This window comes from Podarcis filfolensis (genome assembly GCF_964270895.1).
Source record: "Podarcis filfolensis genome assembly, chromosome: Z".
NCBI classification, from domain to species: domain Eukaryota; kingdom Metazoa; phylum Chordata; class Lepidosauria; order Squamata; family Lacertidae; genus Podarcis; species Podarcis filfolensis.
The window spans coordinates 15630004-15656757 of record NC_139617.1 but is presented as its reverse complement, the minus strand read 5'-3'; the positions used below and the strand labels follow the sequence as shown (position 1 = coordinate 15656757).

The 26754-nt window shown below is 39.6% G+C and overlaps 1 protein-coding gene across 9 annotated transcripts in view; it reads right to left on the bottom strand.

The window, feature by feature from the left end:
* Positions 1–26754, bottom strand: part of DIAPH2 (diaphanous related formin 2) — a 334636-nt gene that overhangs the window by 80696 nt on the left and 227186 nt on the right. For 6 of the 9 annotated variants that reach the window (XM_083595826.1, XM_083595827.1, XM_083595828.1 and 3 more), the window contains 3 exons: positions 24858–24993; positions 3608–3703; positions 1807–3188 (listed from right to left, as the gene is read on the bottom strand). In XM_083595826.1, the coding sequence (XP_083451952.1) occupies positions 3031–3188; positions 3608–3703; positions 24858–24993 (390 nt within the window). In that variant the 3' untranslated portion in view covers positions 1807–3030. Of the gene's footprint in view, positions 1–1806; positions 3189–3607; positions 3704–24857; positions 24994–26754 lie in introns of those variants that run through there. The other 3 variants (XM_083595832.1, XM_083595833.1, XM_083595834.1) reach the window with 1 other exon arrangement.

Below are 26754 nucleotides of genomic sequence, written 5' to 3'. Positions count from 1 at the left end.
CCTTTTAAATGTGTCAGATGGGTTGTGGTTTGTTGCTATTATGTTATGTATTTTGTGTTTTTATGTTGTAAATCACTCTGTGATCCTTGAATGAAGAGCAATATATAAATTTAATAAATAGTAATAGATATGAAGAATTAATATTTTTTAAAGCAAGCAAGACTTAAGGAACCAGATAAAACCATGTAAACAAGACATGTTTAGTATTTCTGAAGTGCAACACATTTATGAGAAATGCGGAAGGTATATGTTACAGCTATAAAAGCATCCCCACATTGACCCCAGCTCAAAAACTAGGTCTGCATACACCGTGGGTAGGCAAACTAAGGCCCAGGGGCCGGATCCGGCCCAATCGCCTTCTAAATCCGGCCGGCAGACAGTCCGGGGATCAGCATGTTGTTACATGAGTAGAATGTGTCCTTTTATTTAAAATGCATCTCTGGGTTATTTGTAGGGCATAGGAGTTTGTTCACCCCCCCCCCAAAAAAAAACATATAGTCCAGCCCCCCACAAGGTCTGAGGGACAGTGGACCGGCCCCCTGCTGAAAAAGTTTGCTGACCCCTGACCATGAAAGGGACCTTTATATACATGATGATAATTGCCAAGGCAAAATTCTAGAATTATAACAAACTGGAAAGCCCACACTAGCTGGAAGATCTATACTCTGGGTTCACCTCAGATTGTATAAATCTTTTGCCTTTTACTAGCTGGAAGATCTGCATAAGAACTGGAACACTGTATGCTGTAAGCCTTCCAGAGTGGCTAGGGAAACCCAGCCAGATGGGCAGGGTATAAATAATAAAGGTCCATGGCACTGGAACAGTTGTATATTTCTGAAATTAACTGCTAATCTAAAAATGGGCTAACAACCCAATTTTATGATTGTTTATTTTGAAGTAAGTCCTGCTGGGTGCAATGCTGCATATATGCCGTTTACCTTCCCGCCACAGTGGTACCTCTTTATCTACTTGCACTGGTGTGCTTTCGAACTGCTAGGTTGGCAGGAGCTGGGACAGAGCAACGGGAACTCACCCCGTTGCGCAGATTCAAACCACCAACCTTCCAATTGGCAAGCCCAAGTGGCTCAATGGTTTAGACCACAGGTAATGGCTAAACAGCCATAGTATGTACCTCAGAGCTATAACTTTGCTGTAATTAGAAAGAGGGGGAAATGATGGCACATAGTAACACCGCAGCTGCAGTATTTCTGAACTAGGACACTCCTAAAAGGGCAGCAGCTATTAAGGTTTCCAGAAATGTAATTCGATGGTAAAAGATGTAGCAGCTTAGTGGATTTTTAAAAAAAGAAAAATTGTTAGAAATGTGTGTGGGGGGTGCTTAAACTAATATTAGAGGGAATATATTTCAGAATTGGTCTTGTTTTATAATCTCATAGCCTGAGGCTAGGATAAAAGGTCATGGATAATTGGTGAAAGAGTGATGGATACTGTTCAACATATGTCCTTTTAAGAAGTTTCTGGTATGACAGGATGCTGGCAGAATTGTTTAAAGGAGAAGGGATTTCACTATCATTGAATCATTAAAGAGGAAAGCCAGGTAAGATTCAAATTCCACATTTAAAATACTCATCCCCTTTACAATATTTACATAAGTAGGAGAGAGAGAAATTGTGACTACTTAACATGTTTCAGTGCCAGTGTGATTTAATCATATTTCATGTAGATGTGCAGTAGATAGAAGAGCAAACATTTTGCTCACATGCAGCTGACTGTATTACAACAGTCAAAACCTCAGTGAATATGTAGGGTGCACTTTTCCTTTTTACAGCATAAATAGGCAGAAAGTTGATGCAACAATATTTAATTATATTTCGTTCAGTCAAAATAAAATAAATAAACCATTAGTTTGCTATACCATGTTTTGTGACATATGAATGAACACCTGAAATACAGTTTTTACTATTAAATCTGTATGTCTGAACCTGTATTAGGATACAATACTGAGTCCTTGGGAAAGGTAGGCCACGCAGTGTCAAAAGTACATAAAAAGAAACATGACATATACACTTCGTTTTGTGGACTTGGACCTCAGACACCTGCACTTCAGACTACAATAAGCCTTTAATATGCACAGACTAATATGTGACATTTACAACACATTATGGTAGGATCAATACTACAACCTCCTATTTGAATTTACTCTACAGGGCAATTAGTAGGATTTGTGGAGGCTATTTGTGAAAATATTAGACGGTGTAAACTGATTAGACAGCAAAGAAGCTAAGGAAAACATATTACTTTGTCTCAACAAAGAGAATCCTCCTTTATACCTGGGAGCATTCTGTCTTATCTATGTATCTATCAGAAAACATTTTAGCTAATACTATTTCTATAAACACAGGTACACGGGATACAATTCCACCTCCCAGCCAAAGATTACTCATAATAATCTTCTGCAATAATCAGATTTGTTGACAGCTTACAATTTTGTAAGATTGCATAAGGAGCCTGTCCACTGGTTCCCTTTCATGATCATATTTAAAATTCCTAGCAATTTCATATGAACAGGAGTTGAACAAGGAAGGAAGGAGATGTAACAATCTTCCTCACCCACAACTACAACCAGCGAAGGCTAATATTCCTGGATCTAACAAAGGGACAAGGAAGCATTACATTGCATCTCTGTCCTAGAATTCTGTAGAATTACAATACTATCTATTGCTTTCTTCAGTTGGTAAATTATACCCCACTCTGCTTGTGCCTATATTGAGACCTAGCACTAAACCATTTCTTTTCCTTTGCAAAGTAAATATATACACAATAGAAACTTAGTATAAATATAGTAAATATTAACAAATGGTTAGCAAATATGTATGCATTTTTATAGTCACATATCACTTTTAAGTAACACTAAAGTAGGTTATAGTCTTATGTGCACAGACAATCATAAGCCTTAGGTTCACCCATTCCCTTCTTCCCCATCCTCATGTACCACAACTAGAAACTTCTGATCCTAGTGTGTGAAAATCAAAAGGTCAATTTCCTCTTCCAACTCCTATATCTGTGCTTTCAGTCTCTCAAGCCAATTCCTGCTTCAGCTTCAAATGCTTCCTCCTCTATTCCAAGAAGTCTGCGCTGAGTGTGTTCTCCCTCCCCGCTGTTAGAGTTGGCTGAGCAGGCACAGGGTGCTTCTTGGCAGGACCAATCTTGCATCAGTAACTGCTCGACTTAAATATACAAAGCAGGATATACCTCTTCAAAAATAGATTGACTATTGCCAAAGCGCAGCAAGCAAATAAACAAAATCTAACTATAATAAAAATTCACAATTCCCAGAGTCTAAAGATTTCAGCTAAGTCAATTTAATTATGGTGCTGATTTTCCACAAACTGTTGAGTGTTTATTTATATTTAATGCTGTATCAAGCACACAGGGAACCCTCTGTTCCTTTCTTTTTTGCCCTCTACAATTATCTGTAGATACAGTTAGAATTTTAAAACTTGTGAATGCATATACATGTCCTGCTGAGTTTTCACATGAGTCAAAAACAGTAATACAAGCTTTCCCCAAACAGACTCCCTTCCCCCCTGACTTTGAACATAAGATACATTTCCTCACCCCAAAAAAAGTTCAGTAAATGTCCTACCCTGAGTTCTTGGCGTTCGTTTCCTGCGATCCCTGAATGCTGCCCCAGATTGCAGTGCCTCAAGTAGATTATCCATCACTCCTGTCTCGTCGCCCTCTGTGAATAGCAGAGGAAGTAAAATTAATCTCTTTGCAATTAAGGCTATAACACAGGGAAAAAATATAAAAAGAAAAAATAGGGTCACATTTACATAAAACCACTAAATTAAAGACATATATTTTACTGTAATGAAAGCTGTCAGTTTCATGTTACACCATTGACTAGTTTGTTTATGAAGTTCTATTAAACAAAATTGATGCCAACCTCACTTGCTGTTCTTCTGACTTTAAGACCTTGTCTCCTGTATTATTGATGACATGTTCCATATGCAAATAAACAGGTGCTGATCAGAAACATCTTTTGCAGTCCTAAGTTCCTTTTGAAAGATCCCTATGCAAGCCTGCTTAGCAGAATTGATGCACATGAAGCAATTTGATACACTCATCAACACCAGGTGAACTTCCCATAAGTTTTAATAAGGAGCAAAGACATCACTGCCATTCCATTCAGTATAGACAAGGAGCTCTTCCATACATGACCTTCACTCACTTTAATAGTAGGGGTATATACAATGGAACAAGCAAAACAAATTATTAATCTGCCACGTATGTTGAAGTGAATGGGAAAGCAGGGAATTCATTTTTAGTCCTCTCAGGTACCAAGGTCACACTTTATACAACTGTTCTCTCTCCCCCACACCCATGTTAATACTTTAGGCAGATGCAATTATACTAAAACTTACTTATTCAAATAAAGAACCTGCAAGTGAAGACCGACGAAAGAAACATAATGCTCACCAAATCCATAGGCAGAAAATAATCCACCACTTTAAGCAGTGAGGGCTGGGGGGGGGTCTTAAAATCTCTTTTATCCCTAGTATACTAAGGGAAGCTGGTTAAAATGATTTATTTAATTATTTGTCCAATCCTCACTTGCATGGTTAACACTTCATGTTTCAATTTGTTTTGTTAATAAGGTCTTGGAGAGGTATGTAATAATGCAAGACATACAGGGCAGAAACAGCTATAAGTAGTAGAAGACCAATGAACCATGATGCTTATTTTGTTCCTACCCACATTATAGGCTTATCTGCAAAAGCTAACTATATATATACTCTGAAAGCAAATAACAAGAGTTTGATATTATTATTGCTATTTTTATTCTGCCCATACCTATGGCTTGTCTGTAATCAAATACAATGTAACTTTACATCACTTTGATGCAACTTGGATTATTATGTTCAGCATACTGAACACCATTTCGTGAGACGAATAAAAGTAACATTATATATAAAGTTTACAAACATGCTTTCAGTCATACACACACATTATAGACTCATATATTTTAATGGGCATTAAATGTTCCTGCCTACCTGCCAAATTGCAGCCTATAAACATACGAATATTTCAAATAGAAATGATAGAAATGTTTACAGACATATACATAATCCGTACACACCTCCATTACAATTGTATTTACTTGTTCATTATGATGCGCTACAATGGTAATCTGTTTGAGCTGAAATGATGTAATGTTCTCCATGTCAGAAAGTACTATCTCAAAATGGAGACATGATCTTCATCTTTAGAAAAGCACTTGATATCACTTCCATGGGGAAAAGTGAACCATTTCAGAAAGCTGGTGAGATTGTATATCTGAACATTCATCCCCAAACACGAACACAAATCCTCCCAATACACAGAAAACAAGGATATCACCAAGATGACTAGTGTCAGTGCTGTTTTTCTAGAAAAAAAGATGCCGGAACTCACCATGAATAGCTCCCTTGTTCTCTTATAATGGCAATGGCACCAAGCAGGTGATCTCACACTTGCCTTTAGAAATTATAGTTCTATGAAGACTCTACCACCTGATTTTCGCAAAGTTTAGAAATCATTACTTACTCTTAGCAAACACCATTCTTTACTGAGGTTGAAAACCAATGGGAGTTGGGGGTTGGAAGTCAGCAATTTAAGAGTCATTGCACGCAAAATAGTAATAAAAGAGCCTTAGAGGGTGCATGTATATTTTCAGCTAGAGCATGATTCAGTTTGAACGCTTGTAAAAACTAATAAAAGGTGAACCCCAGAAACTAATAACCTGGAATCAGAAAGCTCCCTCACTACCTCCTGTTGAAAGGCCACAGAAATAGGGGGAGAAGCCATACCCAAGGCAGAAAATGAGAGGAACCCCCCAAACTGGAAAACCCAATTAAAGTTCCAAACCCTGACAGCCCCAACTCAACCTACCTGAGAACAAGAGAGTAGACAGCAATACTTTTGCTGATCAGGTGAATAAGGTAGACCCAATATTAAGACATAGGGGGAACCAGGACATAAGGAACAAAGCTGGGCAGAAAAAATGGACTGAGAAGCAAAAACAAAAACCCGACTGACACCCTTCAGGTGCACACACAATCCCAGCACAGAATGGTACTCTTGTCTAAACGGCATATTGACAGGACCCTCCTGAAGCTGCTCCAACTTTCCAGTATACATGCAGCTGAAGCTATAAAAAAAATCAGGGAGAATGAGTGATCTCACTAACAGGAATAGTTCAAATGCCGTACTGATAAAAGTTTGGGTTGGATGTGGGTGATCTGGCCAGAGCAGAGAAAGATAGAATACCTGAGAACATGGAGCACAGCAGCAAAAATAAACAAGCCTCAAGCACTTGTGTTGAATGTGCCGTTGAAGAACACTTCAAAATGGCAGTCCTGCCCAAAGTTTATTGAGGGAAACAACAACTCTGTCCAGCCCTGCCGCAGCCATGAACCACACAGAAAAACCTCTATCAACTAAACTAAGCAGCTAGAAAGAATGCCCTGGGTGAAAAGTGCCCCTGCCCTGTGAGGGAAGAGGAGAAAAAGAAAAAGAAAAGAGAGAAGGATAACCTGAGGGAAACATTCATTATTTTTTTTATTAAATATTTATTGGTATTTTCAAAAAACACACAACAAACAAAAACAAAAAAAAACAACAAAATATTCGAAACTAAACAAAAAGAATAGAAAAAACACATACAATTTCTGATACTTATTTTCCTCAACCTTGTTTCTCAGACCTCCTCACACCTCCCCTTCTTGTATTCCAATTTAAATTGTCAATTCAGCAAGTCCTTAACTTATTTCTTCACCTTAACTTAAACATTTATTCTAACATACTGTTATTTTACTTTACTTCTTTTTTCCATTTCCTCCATTTATTTTTGACAGCCTTATTCTCACTTAGTTTAAAAAAAAAGAAAAAAAAAACCAATTTCACCTTATTAAAATTACACATCAATACTTATACCTCATTAATTTATTCTTGAACCTTTTTCCTAAGGTCGACCAAAATTTCCCTTCCACGGTTTACCCAATTTCCTTACCACTAACAAAATATAAAACAAACAAAGCAATGCAAATTATCCTTATGTACCCTTTGGATTCCCAACCTCCACCCACCCTTCTCCCGGTTCCAGTCCCCAACCAATATCCCTCAGTCTTTATATTATTTATTTAGCCTGGAGATCTCAGGTCCGAGGCCCTTATGTCTCTCTCAGTTCCTTTCTGCCGGTCTCTTTGATAGACCTTGATGTTAAGCCCCAGGTCTCGGAGGGGCTCCGGCCCAACAGAATCGGTGTTGCTTCTAGCCAGTCCTCCATACTTAAAAGCAAAAGCAAAGCCTATGGGGTATTCCAACTCTTGTTTCAAATTTCTTTCAAATCCAAATGTCCCCACAGCTCCAGCTTCCACCTTCAACAAATTTATAATCCAACCTGAGGGAAACATTCAGTCACACCAAATCACTTACAACCCAAACAAAGAATCTAAACTAAAAGGATGAACACTTTTCACTATCAGTAAAAAGAAAACTTTTTTGCTCAAGCATACGATCCAGAAAACAAGCTTCTACCAAGCACTGCTCAGAACAAACCTGCAAACAGGTAGCCCCTCCCCCTGGACAGGAGGACAGTAGAAGACAGGACCCTACTGGCCATCACTAGTGGGAAGTGTCATCCCAATCAGAGGAATTTCCTCCATCTGAAGCCAGCAAAAGAACTTTGTTATGATTGCTTTTAGTGCATAACCAATAGCCCTCCAACTGTGAGGCTGCCTGAAGACATAACAGAAAGGTACAACTATCGTCTGATCCCAGTGCAATAACTCCCATTGCTTTGACAAGTTTTCAGGTTGGCTTCAGTTTCTTCAGTATGCTCGCTTAACAATCCAGCCTAGTTAACGTCAAGTATTTCTGCTGTTTTGTACATTGCTCTGATCCATGAAATCTGAAGAGGAATATGAAATGATTCAAAACTGAAGGTGATGGGAGGAATTTAAGCACAATTCCTTTAAGCTTAATATCATCAACCATTTGGATGTGGGTTGTTGAAGTTTCCATTTGAAAGCTGCTTAAGTGTAGCTTTTGTACGGCATTAATTTATCACACGATCATACAATTGTAGAGTTGGAAGGGACTGTGCTAGTCCAACCCCCTGTAATGCAGGAAATTCAGCTAAATCATACATGAAGGATGGCCACTGAACCTCTGAAAAAGGGAACTGGAGACTACTTAGAGACAAAATTGATGCAGAGCTGGACGATGAAATGACAAAATTGGAGAAAGCACATGGTGAAATGAAAATGCCTTTCATACAAGGGCTTGGAGGGGAAGGGGAAGATTAAACCATAATTGGTCATCTGGATCTAGCATTGATATAATTGATGGTGGGGGGGAGGGAGCTTTGGGAAAACTTCAGTCCTGCCTTTCTTCAGTTCTAACAGAAAGCATTTGACATACTAATTGGAGTGAATTCAGAGAATGATGCTACTAAATTTATGGTACTCTCTCTGGAAAAAGAGTGGAAGAAAAGTAAATGTAAAGTCCTGGAGGAGGAGATTAGAATACTAGGGTAAACACAATAGGAAATGGAAACAAGAAAGGAAATGGAATTTGAACATATGGAACTGGGTGAGAATTAAAGGATATGTAACAATAAAAGAATTGTGGAATATTATTCCAATATGTGATCACAATGGAGAGATTTTAACATGGACATGGATGGAAGAATGTACTATTACTTGGTATGGTAGTGGGAGTTAAAGGAGAAAAAGTTGGTATTAAAGAAAAAACATGGTTGACATATACCAATAATAAAACAATTCAGGAACGCCTCTTGGAAGAAATGAACGATTTTGAGATGCTGTGACTTTTACATTAATTTTCTATATCTTATTCTATAATGAAGACCTTTAATAAAACCCTTACAAACTGAAAGCTGTCTTTTGCATCATCCTAATTTGTGGGGGCGGAACACGGGTGGCGCTGTGGGTTAAACCAGAGCCTAGGACTTGCCGATCAGAAGGTTGGCAGTTCGAATCCCCGTGACGGGGTGAGCTCCCATTGCTCGGTCCCTGCTCCTGCCAACCTAGCAGTTCGAAAGCACGTCAAAGTGCAAGTAGATAAATAGGTACCGCTCCTGTGGGAAGGTAAACGGTGTTTCCGTGTGCTGCTCTGGTTCGCCAGAAGTGGCTTAGTCATGCTGGCCACATGATCCGGAAGCTGTCTGCGGACAAACGCTGGCTCCCTCGGCCTATGGAGCGAGATGAGCGCGCAACCCCAGAGTTGGTCACGACTGGACCTAATGGTCAGGGGTCCCTTTACCTTTACCTTTAATTTGTGGGGATAATTTTAGAATAGTTCCTCACCACTGTAGAAAACTGCAGAAGTAGGGAAATGGTGAATTATGGTATGTACAGTTTGGTAAATGGCTGCCTGTATTTGCCCCATGCAAAAACACTCCTGAAGGTAGAAAATTGCTCTTTTGCTAATGCTATGAGCTGCTGCTTCAGCAGAATAAATTCACAAGAGAAAGACATGACAGTCTTAAAAGACTGATAATCTGTGCTCAGAATCTGTTGCTGCAATTTATATTTCTTTCCTCACAAATGGTAGCTGGGAATGAAATAATGTTGAATTACTCCATTCCATCTTAAAAAAAAAATACATGAAAATGTAATATTCATTTAAGTGTACTTTTCATACTAACAACCAGTCCTCTGCAAAGTGATTTTCTATTTAATGCCTCAAATGTCTTTTGGTATAATTTAGAAGCAAAGGGGAAAAATGGACTGAGGGCTAAATGCTAGAAGCACTTTTATAAGCTAGTTGCGTCACCACTAAACCTTGCTGCTAAATGTTGTTCTCTTAAAGTGGCATTTCCCAGTTCACAGCTACGCAACTCAGCCAATTTAGATATGCAAAAGACTCTGCTCTGCTACGCACCCAGTGATAGTTTTTAGCAATTTGTGCATGAACGGAACAAGCTGTTAAAGGTGGAGACCCAGAATAGTGCTCATCAGGCACACTAGGCTACCAAACCTAGTTTGGAAGATGTAACAGGGTTTAGTGAGTTGGGAGTCTGTGGCAGAGAGCAGTGGGATGAGGGAGGCCAATATGAATTAGGCTGGTGAAGAAGCATGGTGTCTCCCCTTCCTGCTGCAATAAGCTCCCTCCCCCTTTGTCTTACAGAATCAGAAGAGGCATAAAAGGGGGAGGGGGTTGGCTGCACACAAGCACAGTTTCCAATTGTTTGGAAAAAGCCCTGAGGAAGTAGGGACTTTCAGGCTTCGCAATTGATTTTCCTGGATGAAGACAACCAGGAATGAGCTGCTCTCTTCATTAGCAATGGCATTCTATAAAGTTTGTGGGGATTGTGTTTTTGCCAATAAACTCCATCTTTGAACTGTGTGATCACTGACCAGCACGCTCCTGTGACATATATGTACTTCTTGACTATTTCTGTTATGTAAATATTTTCATGTTCTAAGCCACCTTCAGCATTGTTTTAATAATAATAATAATAATAATAATAATAATAATAATAATAATAATAATTTATTTATACCCCCGTGCATCTGGCTGAGTTTCCCCAGCCAATCTGGGCAGCTCCCAATCGAGTGTTAAAAACAATACAGCATTCAATATTAAAAACTTCCCTAAACAGGGCTGCCTTCAGATGTCTTTTAAAGATAGGAAAGCTGCTTATTTCCTTCACATCTGAAGGGAGTGTGTTCCACAGGGTGGGAGCCACTACCGATAAGGTCCTCTGTCTGGTTCCCTGTAACCTCACTTCTCGCAATGAGGGAACCACCAGAAGGCCCTCGGCGCTGGATCTCAGTGTCCGGGCTGAATGATGGGGGTAGAGACGCTCCTTCAGGTATACAGGACTGAGGCCGTTTAGGGCTTTAAAGGTCAGCACCAACACCAACGGAAACATACTGGGAGCCAATGCAGATCTCTCAGGACCGGTGTTATGTGGTTCCGGCGGCCACTCCCAGTCACCAGTCTAGCTGCCACATTCTGGATTAATTGTAGTTTCCAGGTCACCTTCAAAGGTAGCTCCACATAGAGCGCATTGCAGTAGTCCAAGCGGGAGATAACTAGAGCATGCACCACTCTGGCGAGACAGTCCGTGGGCAAGTAGGGTCTCAGGTAGGGTGGAGCTGGTAGACAGCTGCCCTGGACACAGAATTAACCTGCGCCTCCATGGACAGCTGTGAGTCCAAAATGACTCCCAGGCTGCACACCTGGTCCTTCAGGGGCACAGTTACCCCATTCAGGACCAGGGAGTCCCCCACACCCACCCGCCTCCTGTCCCCCAAAAAGTACTTCTGGCTTGTCAGGATTCAACCTCAATCTGTTAGCCACCATCCATCCTTCAACTGCCTCCAGAGACTCACACAGGACCTTCACCGCCTTCACTGGTTCTGGTTTAAAAGAAAGGTAGAGCTGGGTATCATCTGCATACTGGTGAACACCCAGCCCAAACCCCCTTGATGATCTCTCCCAGCGGCTTCATATAGATATTAAAAAGTATGGGGGAGAGGACAGAACCCTGAGGCACCCCACAAGTGACAACCCAGGGGTCTGAACACTCATCCCCCAACACCACTTTCTGAACACAGCCCAGGAGGAAGGAGTGGAACCACTGTATAACAGTGCCCCCAGCTCCCAGCCCCTCTAGACGGTCCAGAAGAAAGTTATGGTTGATGGTGTCAAAGGCCACTGAGAGATCCAGCAGAACTAGGAAACAGCTCTCATCTTTGTCCCTAGCCTGCCAAAGATCATCAACCAGCATGACCAAGGCAGTTTTAGTCCCATGGTGAGGCCTGAATATTGATTGGAAGGTATCCAAATGGTCCACATCCTCCAGGCATGCTTGGAGTTGATAAGCAACCACCCGCTCAATCACCTTGCCCAAGAATGGTAGACTTGAGACTGGGCTATAGTTGGCCATATTGGCCAGGTCTAAAGATGTTTTTTTAAGAAGTGGTTTAATGACCGCCTCTTTCAGCAGGTCTGGGAAGGCTCCCTCGCAGAGGGAAGCATTCACCACCCCGCAGAGCCCATCCCCCAGCCCTTCCCGGCTTGTTTTTATTAGCCAGGATGGGCAAGGATCAAGGAGACAGTTGGTCGGTTTCACTAGTCCAAGCAGCCTGTCCACATCCTCGGAAGTAATAGATTGGAATTGATCCCATGTAACATGACTAGACAGGACTCCAGCACTCTCCCGCCCCGGCCCTGCTCCCACGGTGGCATCTACCTCCTTCCGAATCTGAGTGACTTTATCTGCAAAAAAACTTTGCAAAAGCATTGCAGGAGATTTTGGGGTCCCTACCAAGCCCCAGTGACAAAGGTGGTTCCGATAGATTGCGAACCACCTGAAAGAGTCTCCTGTTGCTGTTTTCTGCAGATGCAATAGAGGCGGTGAAGAAGGTCTTCTGTCGCCATTGCCACTTGGTAGGCTCAATGTTGAGCTCTAGCCCGTGTCTGGTTTGATTCAGAATGAGTTTTCCACCACCAGAAACTATAGAAATATACAAATATTATGGTGATCGGCTTTCATTATGCAAGTGCTAATGCCTGCACCACCTATACTCATGCAGCAGGAAGCAACCCCTCCCACCATGCCAAAGCAAGGAAAAGGGAGCACCCCACCCTGTCATGGCTGTGCTGGAACCACTGCTTTCTGCGATTCCAGGAGGGGACAGTTTCAGCTCCGAGGGCCAACTGGAGGTTCCCTCACTATGAGATGTGAGGTTACAGGGAAACAGGCAGGGGGCCTTTTTGGTAGTCTCACCTGCCCTGTGGAACACCTTCCCATCAGATGTCAATAAAATAAACAACTATCTGACTTTTAGAATACATCTGAAGGCAGCCCTGTTTGGGGAAGTTTCTAATGTTTAATGTTTTACTATGTTTGATGTTTTAATTTGTTGGAAGCCATCCAGAGTGGCTGGGGCAACCAAGTCAGATGGGTGGCATATAAATAATAAGTTGTTGAAATTAATCCTCAACAAATGTAGCTGCTGAGGTAACCCTTATAATTCACTTCTCAAGGCACAATTATGAATGCTTCCTTGATAAATGCCATCACCAAAACCTCAGATAAGCATCTGTGTTCAATGCAAATGTCTTATGATCTCCTTTGCAGTTAAGCCTGAAAGTATTATGATTGCTATTTGACAAGTGATAAGTGAAAAGGCCTCTTAATTCAGTAACTCAGTCAAAATCAGCAGTAAGTATTACAGTCAAACTATATAAATATATTATTTTACAAGCTCCTATTTTTATGTAGTATCCAGTCTTTCACTAGAATCCAAAAGTGTTAGCTCTTTCTTCCTAGAATACTAAGTCTTTTAATTCAAGCAGTAGGAATGAGGAAAAGAAAGCTGGCTGAGGCATATTCCAAGGCTCATTAACTTAAATAACTTCTTGCCAAAATTTTACTGTTCTTCAACACAGGGGACACTTAGGGTCTCTGCAGGAAACCTTTAATGGGCCATCTTGAAGAACAATATATGTGAGCAAATGTGCCATCATACTTTTGGTATATCTAAAAAGGTAAAGGTAAGGCACCCCTGACAGTTAAGTACAGTCGCGGACAACTCTGGGGTTGCGGCGCTCATCTTTCTTTACTGGCCGAGGGAGCCAATGTTTGTCCGCAGACAGTTTTTCTGGGTCATGTGGCCAGCATGACTAAGCCGCTTCTGGCGAAACCAGAGCAGCGCACAGAAACGCTGTTTGCCTTCCTGCTGGAGCAGTACCTATTTATCTACTTGCACTTTGATGTGCTTTCGAACTGCTAGGTTGGCAGGAGCCGGGACCGAGCAATGGGAGCTCACCCCGTCGTGGGGATTCAAACCGCTGGCCTTCTGATCTGCAAGCCCTAGGCTCAGTGGTTTAGACCACAGTTACCACCTGCATCCCTAGGCTTGGTATATCTAAGGTATACTAATTATATTTTTTCACAATACAGAGAGTAACACACTGCACAGTCAACATTAACATAGTGCATTCACACACCAGCAACTACTATATTCTTGAAGTCCTTAAATGTCTTCAGACCAGGACTCATCTTTAATTCCAATCTGCAACAGAGACTTCAAAAAACCTTAAAATATTTGTCTTTTTGTTTTACTACTACTGTCCTTTCATCCCTCTTCCCTTAAAAAAATAAAATAAAAAGCTAACAGGTTTCACCTGGTGATTCTTAGATAATGGATCCAGATTTACCAGCTGAAAGACAATGCTGTGGTCCAATAAGAAATGGTATGTGTGTACACACACACACACAAACACTGGCAGGGAGAGGGAAGCACCTTCACTGGCCCAGTAGATCAGCTACCCTTGTGTCCAAAGGTGTGACATAATAAATAAATTCATATCCTGCCTTTTACCCAAGGATCTCTAGGTGGCATATATGGTTCTCTTCCTCCCCCTTTAATCAACTATGTGAGGTAAGTTAGGCTGAGAGACTGTGACTGGTGCAAGGTCACCCAGTGACTTTCATGGCTGAACAGGGATTTAGCACCAGCCTTCCAGGTCTAATTACTACTAACCACTACTCGGCATGAAACTGTACTCATAATCTCTTCAAGCTTTTAAAATATATATCCTTAACCATTCATTTGGATTTTGTGTGCAAAGGTAGGCCAGTTAAGTGGTGTGAAATTTTTAGGCAGAATATAGAATTAACCAAAATATTGCAGAAACTGTTTGTAATTTTTAACCCATCTATTAACACTTTTTATGCTTGCATCCCAAATTGTATGCTGTCCATTATACTTCTTATACTGTACCTTATCTGCTTCTCTTTTTCAAGATGATAATGACAACAGCATGCATTGGCACCGAAAAAAATGACATCACCATCCAACAGCTGCTAGCCTTGGGCTACATTTAATTTGACACCTGGTAAGTACTTCTGAAAAATCCCCCAAATGACTTTAAATACACTGGGAAAGCATTGCTATTTTTAGAAAATGGCAATCTGTCCTAATTTTGTTCATACACTTTTCTTAACAACTTTACAAAGTTTGGTATGAACAAGACTGAGCTAGTACTAGAGCATTACTTTGCATTACATTTTGTGTGTGTGTATGTGTACACATTTAAATGGTAGGAAGGTTAAAAGTGATTTGTAGCTTTTGGGATTTGTCATCTCCTTTCAGGAAGCCATTTCATGGTCAAGTATTCCTATACTCCATGCCCACAAAGAAAATGCTTCATCTACAAGGGATCATCTTTAGGGCCTTATGAAATCATTTGGTTGTACTCTTTGTTTGTACTCTTTTCTACAGGCTTCCATCGCATTCTTGTACCACTTCTTGATTAGGGTCTTGACATAATTGCCCAAATAGATGGAAGCAATGGATAGTCTCGCAGTAGCTTCTTAATTATGTACTACATGACACTAGCAACCACATGGGAAGCAAGTCCTCTGTAGCCTTCAGCAAAGCTGTTCAGCACTACTGTACCAAGTTAGCTACTTGTAAGCAGTGTTTTCCGGGGGCGGGCGGCGCAGGTGTATGCATACCCCTAAACATTATGTGAATCTAAGTTTGGCCTCATTAAGGGGCAGTATTTCAATATGAGTAGGAAAATGAGAGTACCCCTAAACATTTTTTAAAGAAAAAAAAGCACCGATTATAAACCTAGTACAGTACAAAGATGGTAACTAATTGGGTGCAGTTACAGCGAAGAAGATACTACCTGCCTATAACATTAATAACTACTACAAGTAAACTTTTAAGTGGCTAGCACATAGATTACAGTCATCTAAAACCACCACTTGCCACAATTTCATTGCTAACTAAATGTATCCTGAATGCTAAATAAATAACCTTCAGAACCAGGTTTTCTAGTAAGCATTTTTCTGCAAAAACAGTGAATAATACTCACTTTTTAATTAAAACACAGCAAGTTGTGCCAGTGCAAATAAGTGAAGCTATACCTCGCATCAGTTTGTAAAAGAAGATGAATAATTAGCAGATTGCTTATGATACGTCTAGGATCAGGTTAACATATTGAGAAAGAGTTGGCAAGATACAGATATGGTTCATTTTTAAAGAAATGAACACTTTTTTCAGAATTAAAATATGTTTTTCAAAGTTCTCCTGATTAAAAAATGCTTAATTTTAATGTTCAGCATTATCTCAAGTGGATCTTTCAGAACTGACCTAGGTTCTTCTTTTTTTCAACCATGCAGAACACAAATACATTGGTATAAAACAGAAATAGAAGTTGGGATATATGAATGTGGAGAACAATTGAAGGTGACAATGTATGCGGAGTACTGTATGCAAAAATGATCATTCAAAAGTAATTAAACTGTAATATAATTAAAACAACATAAAAAACAACTATACTAAAATAGCTAATAATTTAAAGAATAGTATGGAAATTATACAAAGGTCAGATGCAAAGTCCAGGAATGATAGAAAACTATCATAAAAACTAATGCTGAAAGGTAGCATGTTTTATATAAAAAATAAAACTTTAAAAATAAGAAAATAGGCATCAGGATTCATCAAGGCATTCAGTGACATGCTATACCCAAAATCCTGCCTTAATGAGAAATTTCTTTTGCTTCTCAGCCTTGCTCTTTATCTCTTGCCATGCTGATAATACATAACTCAGGGGGTCAGCAAACTTTTTCAGTAGGGGGCTAGTCCACTGTCCCTCAGACCAGCAGGGGCCCGGACTATTTTTTTTTGGGGGGGGGAATGAATTCCTATGCCCCACAAATAACCCAGAGATGCCTTTTAAATAAAAGGACACATTCTACTCATGTAAAACCACAATGATTCCCGGACCGTCTGCTGGCCGGATTTAGAAGGCGATTGGGCTGGATCCGGCCCCCGGGCCTTAGTTTGCCAACCCATGCAATAGAGAATTCTGGTTTGTTTGTTTTATTCCAACTCCACCATTACTAGACTGCATTTGATTACAACAAAACCATCATGTTTTTCTGTTGGTGGTAATTTTTCCTCAATCACCCGAGAGCTTGTGGTTGAAAGGGTGTACTGTACCTTTACTGTAAGTCTTTATGTGTCTAATTCAACAAAAGAGTCCAATTGGTTTCCTATTTTTATGCAGAAAATTGTGGGGGGGGGGCATGTTATTTCTCCCTGCAATTTCCCTGCCAAATGACTGAGTAGTGAAGGGCAAACCCTGTCCAATTCTAAACAGCTGTGGGAGCTTGTCTCATCTAGTTTCATAATCTAATACAAATTCTGAGAGATAGCCAATTTGTTTTCAGAAATATGTTTGTATTACATCTATATTATAGTCCAACAAACTTAAGAAAAACAAGCTAATCATCACAGTGCTTGCATCCTTTTAGTGTTACTTGCCTGATCTTCCTGCAAAGACTACCATGCCCCCATTAAATAACTTGAGGAACAGACTGGATACTGGAACTCACACTGGGTCGCCGTGCTTGCTTTTCTGTGCATAATTTCATTACCATACTTACAATGACATAAGAAAGGCTAGTTTCATCACGGACCCCTTTAAAACCTTGGGGTTACTGTCTAAGAACAGACTTCCCTTTCATATCTGTGCTTTTTAGAACAACAGCCTCCATTGAGACTAGGGCACCATAGAGAATGTGTGTTCAGTCATCTTTGCCAATTATTTTGTTTTTGGGGCTTCAGGACCAATATCCTTTGTATGATCTTGATTTCTTCTGATTCCGAGAGCTCTGTGGCTTATCCTCTCTTAACCCTGCAGGAGCACACTGAGAAAACAGCCACTTTAAAGCACTATTGGCAGCAATAAGAACAAAGCTGCTGCATGCACACCCTCTAAAAGAGATTAGATTATTTTCATGCAACCCTAAACTTAGTGTCTCTCCTAGCAATGTTTAGATTAGCAATGTTTTACACCAAATGTGAAAAGCCTTTAAGGACCACTTTACACGGGTCCATTGTGATTCTTGAAATAGCAGGATATTCCTATTTATGACCATGTCTGCGAAATGGGCAGCTTGAATCCTGCAGTGTCACGGGGTAAACTGGATTTCCAGTGGCACACAATATTCCTGTCTCGTTAGGTAAACCGTCTTAATGCCCAGGAATGGAAGCCACAAAAAAGCTAACCAAAACTTATTTCGCATGGTATATAACAGGGGTGTCTAACTCCCAGTTCAGGAATCTGATCTGGTCCCCAAGGATTATTTTTTTCCTAGAACCCGCTGATGTTGGCTGCAAAGGCACCTAGCTAAGATGGGCAAAGCTCAGTCCCCTATTGGAGATGCAAACTGTCCCCTCTCCCCAGCCAGCAGATTGCTCATTTGATGAGCAGAGAGAAATTTACAGCCCCCCACTCAGCTGATCTGCATGAATTAGCTGAGGAGGGATGCATGCCTGTGTGCATGCCCAAGGCTCTATATGCCTTTTGTGTTAGGGCTCGGCATGCAAGAGTGTGTACTGGACACACTGTTATACTGCCACAGTTGCCACTAGCATGCAGGCATGGAGAATTGGCCATGGTTCAATGTAGCCCTCATGACAAAAAACAAAGCAAAAAAACAACAACACAAAACCAAAAAATCCTGCTGTATAACCTTTGGACTGTGTTCAGCCTTCAAAAACACATTGAAAATCATTCTTTGAACTTTGGATAGCATTACAGTAACAAAGGAATAATTCATTTGTTTCTTTAAAAAATATAGCTTTTAGCATACGTATAAAGTAAAGGTAAAGAGATCCCTGACCATTAGGTCCAGTCACGCATGACTCTGGGGTTGCAGCGCTCATCTCACTTTACTGGCCAAGGGAGCTGGCGTACAGCTTCCGGGTCATGTGGCCAGCATGACTAAGCTGCTTCTGGCGAACCAGAGCAGCACACAGAAACGCCATTTGCCTTCCTGCCTATTTATGTCTTTGCACTTTGACGTGCTTTCGAACTGCTAGGTTGGCATACAAAGTAGCCAAGTTTATTTGCCTAGTTTTCCTGGAGATTGAAAATAAGATGCAGGCTTACATTCCTGAAGCATTGTTGTTGTTTGTTTGTTTATACCACTTTGAATTGTTCTTACATCTAGATTTAAGTATTTTCGAGGACTTCAGGGTTACGTTTTGCAATATAAAAGAAGCAGATGAAAATACCATATTCGTACACTGGACTGTTTTCAGAAGATGTGCAACATCCAAAAACACTTGCGGAATCCACCATATTCATTTAGCAGAATTAAAAATAAGAATGGATAATAACATTTCAGGTGCAGGTTTTCATAATGAACACATCTTCTAAAGTAAGTTGAGAAAAATATCTCAGTCTACTGCTATACATTGGTAGAGTTCACCACTCTACTTTTATATTATAATAAGCAAATTCCAATGTGGATAAGTTAGAATACAGGAATTTTAAATCCATGGATAAAGACTTCCCAATATTTTTCTTCTCTTCGCATAAATGAAACTGATCACACATTCTTACAGCACATAAATCAATAATTAAGGAATCTCTGCTTAAGTAATATAAGGAATTTCTAGACTGATGAAGAGAAAGCTGCAGATATTCTATTAAAAATATCAAATTGATACAGTACTATCAAGTTGAAATCTACTGAAATCATTGTCAAAAGCTGTAAAGTCTATTTCTTAAATAGAATGAATCTGTGTATTTGCAAATTGGGATTGTCACTTGTGGCTTTCTCTGTGATACTGCTCAAAGTTCTCATTTCTTCATTTATAAAAAAAGTGGTAATGTAAGCCAACAGATGGAATTATTACCTTTCTTTGAGTTTGATGCATTCTGTAACATTTTTTTTTTTTAAATGAAGCACAACTCTGGCTTGTGTGCCATAAGTGACATTGCAACTTTCTGTCTATTACTGTTTGGTTTACAATGCCACTTTAATGTAAGCTTGCAAAACTTGTGCCCCACTAAACCAAATATATCATGCAAACTCATTTTTTTGCAGTCCCAGACACGGAGCAAAACCAGGAAGCTTCCTGAGATCCTGATGCAAGTGCCTGTGTTGAAATGTGTGCAAGTATAGCTCAACTCATCTAACAAAGAAGTTTCAAAAAGTGAAGAAAGATACAGCCAACAGATATGTTTCCCCCATTTAGTGAAAGCTCTTTGTGGCATCTTGTGGACTTATGAAAGTATTTCTGTGCAGAGAGAGTATCTGGCATTTTACTGTCAAGTTGCATGGGAAGAAAGGGAGGTGAACATGAAACAGGTGTCCCAGGATGCCTTCAGGAGCTGATGAGAAGCTCTCTCAGGAGCACTCTGAATGAAAGCTAAGCAGACAGAAATAAGCAAAGGGACTTAACTTTCAGTGGAGCATCTGTACTATAAAGTGTGTGGAAGTAACACCTATGGTTCAATAAAGATGCAATCTACTGCTTCCTTACCTTCCTTCAAAGGTACTTGCTACAATGCATTTCCCTACTCCTAACCTGGATTATTTCCAGACTATTTTCATGTGTAAAAATATTCACTTTATACGTGTGTGTGTGTGTGAGAGAGAGAGAGAGAGAGCGCAAATGACAAGGCTTTACAAGTTGTACATGATCCTGTATAAGATCACAAAATTGCAGAAAACCTAAAAAACATTTAAGGCTAATTCCATACACAGAAATGGAACCATCAGATACTCACACACCAACCTGTGCAATCCAGACTAACATGTGCCACAAGGAGAGAGAAACTACTGCAAGGAGTGCCTACAGAGCAATTGCTCAAGTGAAGGCAAGGTTAGGGGGCACAAAGCAATGTTGTGTCCATAATGTTTCTATGCCTGCTATACTGTTCTCTCTCAGTTGTTCTTCTTGAAAGACACAGTCCAACGTGCCACTTATCAGTTGAAGAACACATTTGTGAAATGCTCTCCCCAGGGAGGCTAAAGATATGTAATGAAGGTGCCAGAAGAAAACATTTCTCTTTAACCAAGCCTTTGGCTGACTGAACATTCCATGACCTTTTAAATGGAGGTGGGCATTATTCATTTGTTTTGCTTTTGTTTTATTGTGTAGTTTGTATTTTCATTTTGTATTTTTATGTTTGGATGTGATCTTCAGATAAAGGATGGTATACAAATTTTATTAATAATGATAATAATACCAAATTGTGTTTCTGTGACAGCCAACACTATACCCCGCCTATGGAGTCCATTTGGTGCATTCTGCTACTAATAATCAGGTGTAAAGTAGAGAAGTATAGAGAAAACAAGTGATGTCTAGGCATCTTAGAATCAGATAATTATTTACAAACGGCTTAGGTGCACGGTAAAACTAAAGTTTATGCTGTGAACATTGTCTCTTCTATCTTCTAATGCTGTGGTAATGGGGTGTATCAGTTGTATGCATCCGTAAGCGGAAGGCAATACTGACAAATTTAGCTATAACTAGGGTTTCTTTGCACTGGACTGTTAAAAAGGCATGAACATGTTGCATTCATTGTGTAAAGGGCTATAAGGGCCAGCCCAGTACATTTTGGCACCCGTGGCAAACTACAAAATGACGCCCTCCCTCCCCCACTCCCCGCCAGAGAACAATGAGTGAGTGAAGATTGAGATCATGAATGGGGTTGGGTAAAGATTTACATTGGGAACAAGGGTGGGGAAAAAAGCATCAGCACCTCCTATTCACCAAGAAGCCACTGTAAAGATGGCATGAGAGAGGGGTTGCCAAGGAGGCATGGATTCAGCCTCCAAGGAATGCTGTTGATGCCACTGTGGCGGTGGCAGCAGGCAATTCATTCCTGGGAGGCTGGATCTGCTGTACCTGTGAATCCTGTTGCCTCATGGGTGGGCCAACCTTGAGTACAGGGAAGCTATTAGCAATAATGTCGTTGTTAATATTAATATATATATGAGCTTATTAAGTGACTTGTGATTCAGCTTTTGGGATTCAAATGTTTTTTCAAAAGTAAAGTACCTTGACATCCCAGATAGCTGTCAGCCCCCTGTAATGAACTCCATTCCACTGTCTTCATCTGTGCTAAGGGAATGTTAATATACCTTTCAAAACAATTAAATCAATACTAATTGTGACTGAAGCAGCTCATTCTTCCATTTATCCTTGCACTGCTAGTTAAAAAGTAATTTTAATTGTCATGGTAATCAGATATAATGGAGACATTAAATAACATTTGCATCAAAATTACTGCCATCGAATTTGCTCTTCTTAAAAGGCTATGTATTTATTGTCGTCCCCCCCACTCCATACACACACACACACACAATTGTTATGTATGCTGAGTTACACATCTAGTTCACTATAGCAAATATTCAGATCAAATGTGCACTTGTTAACAGGAAGGCTGTTAAAAGTGTTTCAAATTCTTGCCATTATTCAATCCTTTCCCTGGCCATTGGACTGCCAGATGAGATTGTTTCTTATATGTCCTTTGACAAAAAGATGCTAATGGGCAATTAACCCCTTTTGAACATAGCACATTATGTAAAGCAACTCAGCTTTACATTACACAAATTTTTTATTAATGCCTCCTTTAGGGCCCAGTGTCAAAAAGTCATGGTGGATATCTAATTGGGACATAGAGATAGATGATAAGCAGTGGAATACTCTATGGAAAAAGCCTCCATACAGGTCTTTGTCAGCTCAAACTTTCTTTAATGTTAGTACATGGCTGGCACCTTACTCTGCAACAGCTTCTGTTTGTGCACCTAGGTATATCATCAGAGGGGCTGCCACATAGTTGGCACCTAGAAGCACATGTGGTAGGATGTCCTAAGGTTGAATTTTGGAATAAGGTGTTTTCTGAAATCTCTTTAATAACTAACTAAACTTCTGATGCATCTTTCTACTTGTGCTTTTGAAACTATATATGGAAACAGAACAGGACTTGGAATGTAAGTCACAACAGCAGCCCAGAGCTCCACTGCCAAATCCTGGAAGCTCTTCAATCTTAATAATTTGGATTGCTGATAATCTAGTCTGGCAACTTGTCTGCCTTGAAAATATATCTCATGAACTAATGGTTTCTAAAGGGAGGATCTCAGAATACTGGGTTTTTAAAATTGTTTTTGCTATATGACATGATTTATTTCTTATACGAATGTAGCCACTCAATGTCATCTAAGACTTTATATAAACATTGTCCTCAATAAAGATGTAATTCACAGGTGAAGAATACTTTTATTTTTACATATCTCATTTGTAAAAGGGAATCTTTGTATGATTCAATACTTCATTATTCATTTTGTAATCCAGTCAGTAATGCTTTAAGGGGTTTTTTTTATTACTTGTTTTCTTTACTTCTGTTATGTTTGTAGTTTTTAACAAAATCAACAAAATATTAAAAGTGGGGAGAAATTCAAAGTGGAAGTAAAATAAATAGCAAAATTTAAACATGGAAATGGTTCGAATATAGTGTCATGGTGCTGTCAGGCACGGAATGTCCAGAGTGACACTGACAAGTTAGGAAAAGTTATGTCAATCAGTCCTACATCTCTCAGGTACTCCTAGGTGTGCACCAAATGAGGCAGTTGCTGCAACAAAGAGGCTCCACACTCGACCTCTGCTTATGTATCTCCCCTTTCTGAGCTACGCCTGGGTGTAACCTTTGCTCCTCCCGCTTCAATCTCTTCTGGTTCTGGGAGACAGTGGAGAAGGAAAGGTGGGGGCAAGAGGAGGAGGAGGTGTGAAAGCCCATAGCCCAACCTATCTCTTCCTTCTCAACAGGTAATATAAATTGGGAAGGGTAAAAAACAAGCAAGGGGCTATGCTTTGTGATAGGCATCATACAAACAATAGCTACAGCATTAGAGAAAAGCTTGGGTGCAGCAGCATGTATTCTTTTCTCTTTTTTAGAGCCTTGAGTCAAACAGCAAACCACTAGCTCATTTATGCAATATTAGACTATGAATCTAAGGTGCTGCCTTTCTCTAAAATAGAAAAAAGATACTTTAATGTGCAATGTTTTTATTCCAAAACTCATCTAATTGGTTCAAATTCTGAGAAGTCCTGTTGCCTCAATTCACCCTAATTATAAGGCTTGTTCTACCATTCAACTAATACACCTTGGCATCTTACATAAGATTTGTCAAGAGAGAAATGTTGTTATTTTTGCTAGAACTGAATCCTGTCAGATTTGCTCACTGGGTAGAAAAGACAAGTCACAGTCACACACTGAGCATTTTTATGTGTTTTATGATTGGGATGGATTAAGCTCTGCCTCACAACGGAACTGAAATGATCACAGAAGGGAGAACAGCAAACTGCAGGGTGAAGTAATCTCTCGTTCAATCTAATTCATATTTGTGTCATCTCTCTTCTCCGTTTCAGGAACCCAAAGGGATGGAAAATAAAGCATGCATTTCAACTGTCTTTTGGAACTCTGCAAAGCACAGATATTAGGGGCCTATTGATTCTTCCTCTCCTTTCCTTCCTGCGCCCATTCTCATAGAATGCTGATGTACACATTATAGTGTCATTTCAACTAACCAGAAATCTTAACGTAAGGTTTTCTTTATCATATCCAATTGTCAATCTGTAGTGAGGCTTGCAGCTGAACCAGCTCTTGAAAGAGCACTGCTGAGAGCGCATCCATTTATAATGGGAAACCTTCAAACTACAGAAGAGAGATGTTAACTGCTGCACACCCACTATTATAAAGATGTTTGTAGAATAAAAAATTAAAACACTGCAGTGATTTTTAGAACAAGTAAATCCATTTAAAAACACACACATTTAACTGTACCAAAGGAAAACAAGTCAATAACTCAATACAAAATGCTTTGGAAAAGACTGTAAGAAATGGCAGTGGAAGAAGGAACAAAAAAACTAGATATGGAGAAGATGCCTGGACATGCTATCTCTTTCTGCACCTTTAATGCAGCAATTAAGTCTTTTTTACAACTGAGAGTGGTCTTAACCAGATCAGATCTATTACAAATGCTTACTTACCTTTATTCATGTCAATCAGTTGCTTCTTCTTCTGTTGCCGCTCCAGTTTCTCACGTTCTGCTTTCTCTTTTGCTAGCTTGGCTCTCTTACTTTTCTCCTCCATCTCTCTTCTCTTGTTATTTTCCTTCAGTGCCTCCTGCATTAGGAAAGTGAAACACAGTGTTTTTCCATTACTTATGCACAGCAAATTGAGAAAACCTTGTTTGTGTATAGACCTGAGTTGTATTTTAGTTGCCTGGAGAAAGATCATGTCGCCTTTGAAGGTGCCAGGTGAATAACATAACAGTTTTCTAACTAACAATAAAAAACACCCCTTCAAGTCTTTGTGCCTTTCAGTCTGAATTTTTTTTGACATACAAGCCTATCCAGAACAGAAATTCAAAGTAATGGAAAATAAATGCCTATGTTACAAAATTATTAATGGATGACACCTTGAGCAAGTGAACAAGTCCCCCATCAAGTACAGATAAACTTCAAAGTGAAGTTCAGAAATACATTGTGCCCACTCAACCAACAGACACTTGGTATTAATCTACTATGGCATACCTCCAAAGGAAACAAAAGAACATGTAGCAGTCCATACATGCCTAAGAAAATGTACAACTTCTGTATCCTGACTATGGTTTCAATATAGCAGAAACATGGAAATATCTTCCTAATGCAAATTTCTTTCTTTGGAAACTTACATTTGATGAAGTTTTAAATCAACAAAAACATTGCTAGTCTTTTCAAATGAGTTGTAACCACTACCAACCAGTTTTCTTTTGGAATGTGTCTAACTAGTGCACATCACAAACAATAATTTGAAATGAAAAGACAACTAATAAGTTTAATATATACAAAACCATCTTTGGGGATCTAGCAGGCAATTATGACCAGACACATGTGTGGTTGTTGTTGTTGGTTTTTTGGGGGGGTTGCTCTTAGGTCCTGGAATTAAACCTTTTAAAATACACATAAAGGTTCTTATGGTCTGGATCACACCAAATGGCCGTTTCCACTCTTGCACTGCAATTTTTTAACTTACTTATGGGATCTTAACAAACCATAGTTTTCTGTTTCATCCACAGTGGTACAACAATGTTGATGCCATAGCTTGCCTTGTTTGATTTGCCAAATAAGAAATTGTAGCACAACAGGAAAGAAGGGAAGAGGAAAAGTGAACATATAAGCTGAGGTTTAAGCCTACTTATGCACATAATATGTTACACTAGTGGCCAAAATTGTGGAAACCTTTTGGAGAAAGTGTATTTCTGAGGTCTGATGGCTCATAACACCACTTTGTTTTGGAGTAATACCATAAAATTATACATCAGTGGAAAGATAATCTAATGAAGAATATAATGCAACAAAGTTTGTTCAATTATGTGTATTCTATCAAAAGCTATAGCCAAATAACCAGAAAAATGAGTATTTAGAGAGCCAATCAGGTGTCATCTTGTTTTGGCAATGATGGTTCATAACACCACTTTCATTTGGAGTAAACCTTTAAATTATTTATCAATGGAAGAACCTAGAACCTTCTCTTTATGTTCTATATAGGTGTCATAAAAACACACCTTAAAGGGTAGCTTGTAACACACCAAGGAATGCACTCACAGATACGCCTTCTCAACTTCAGTCAAGTGAAAACTCTACTTCCTACAGGAGTTCTATCTGTGCAGTGAAGCACATGGGGAACTTGGTCAGTATGAAGGTTCTGAGTCCTTCCAAACACCCGCAGTTGGTCACCACTTTAACAATTAAATTTGCTCTTATGTTGTGCCCGTTGGGTGGATATCAAAACTCATTGGTAGGATTTTTTTTTATTATTATTATTTTTGCACCTAGTAATAACAACTGCGCCTTTTTAGGTTTTTAAAAATAAACTTCCACAAATGCTTCATGTCTTTGGAAA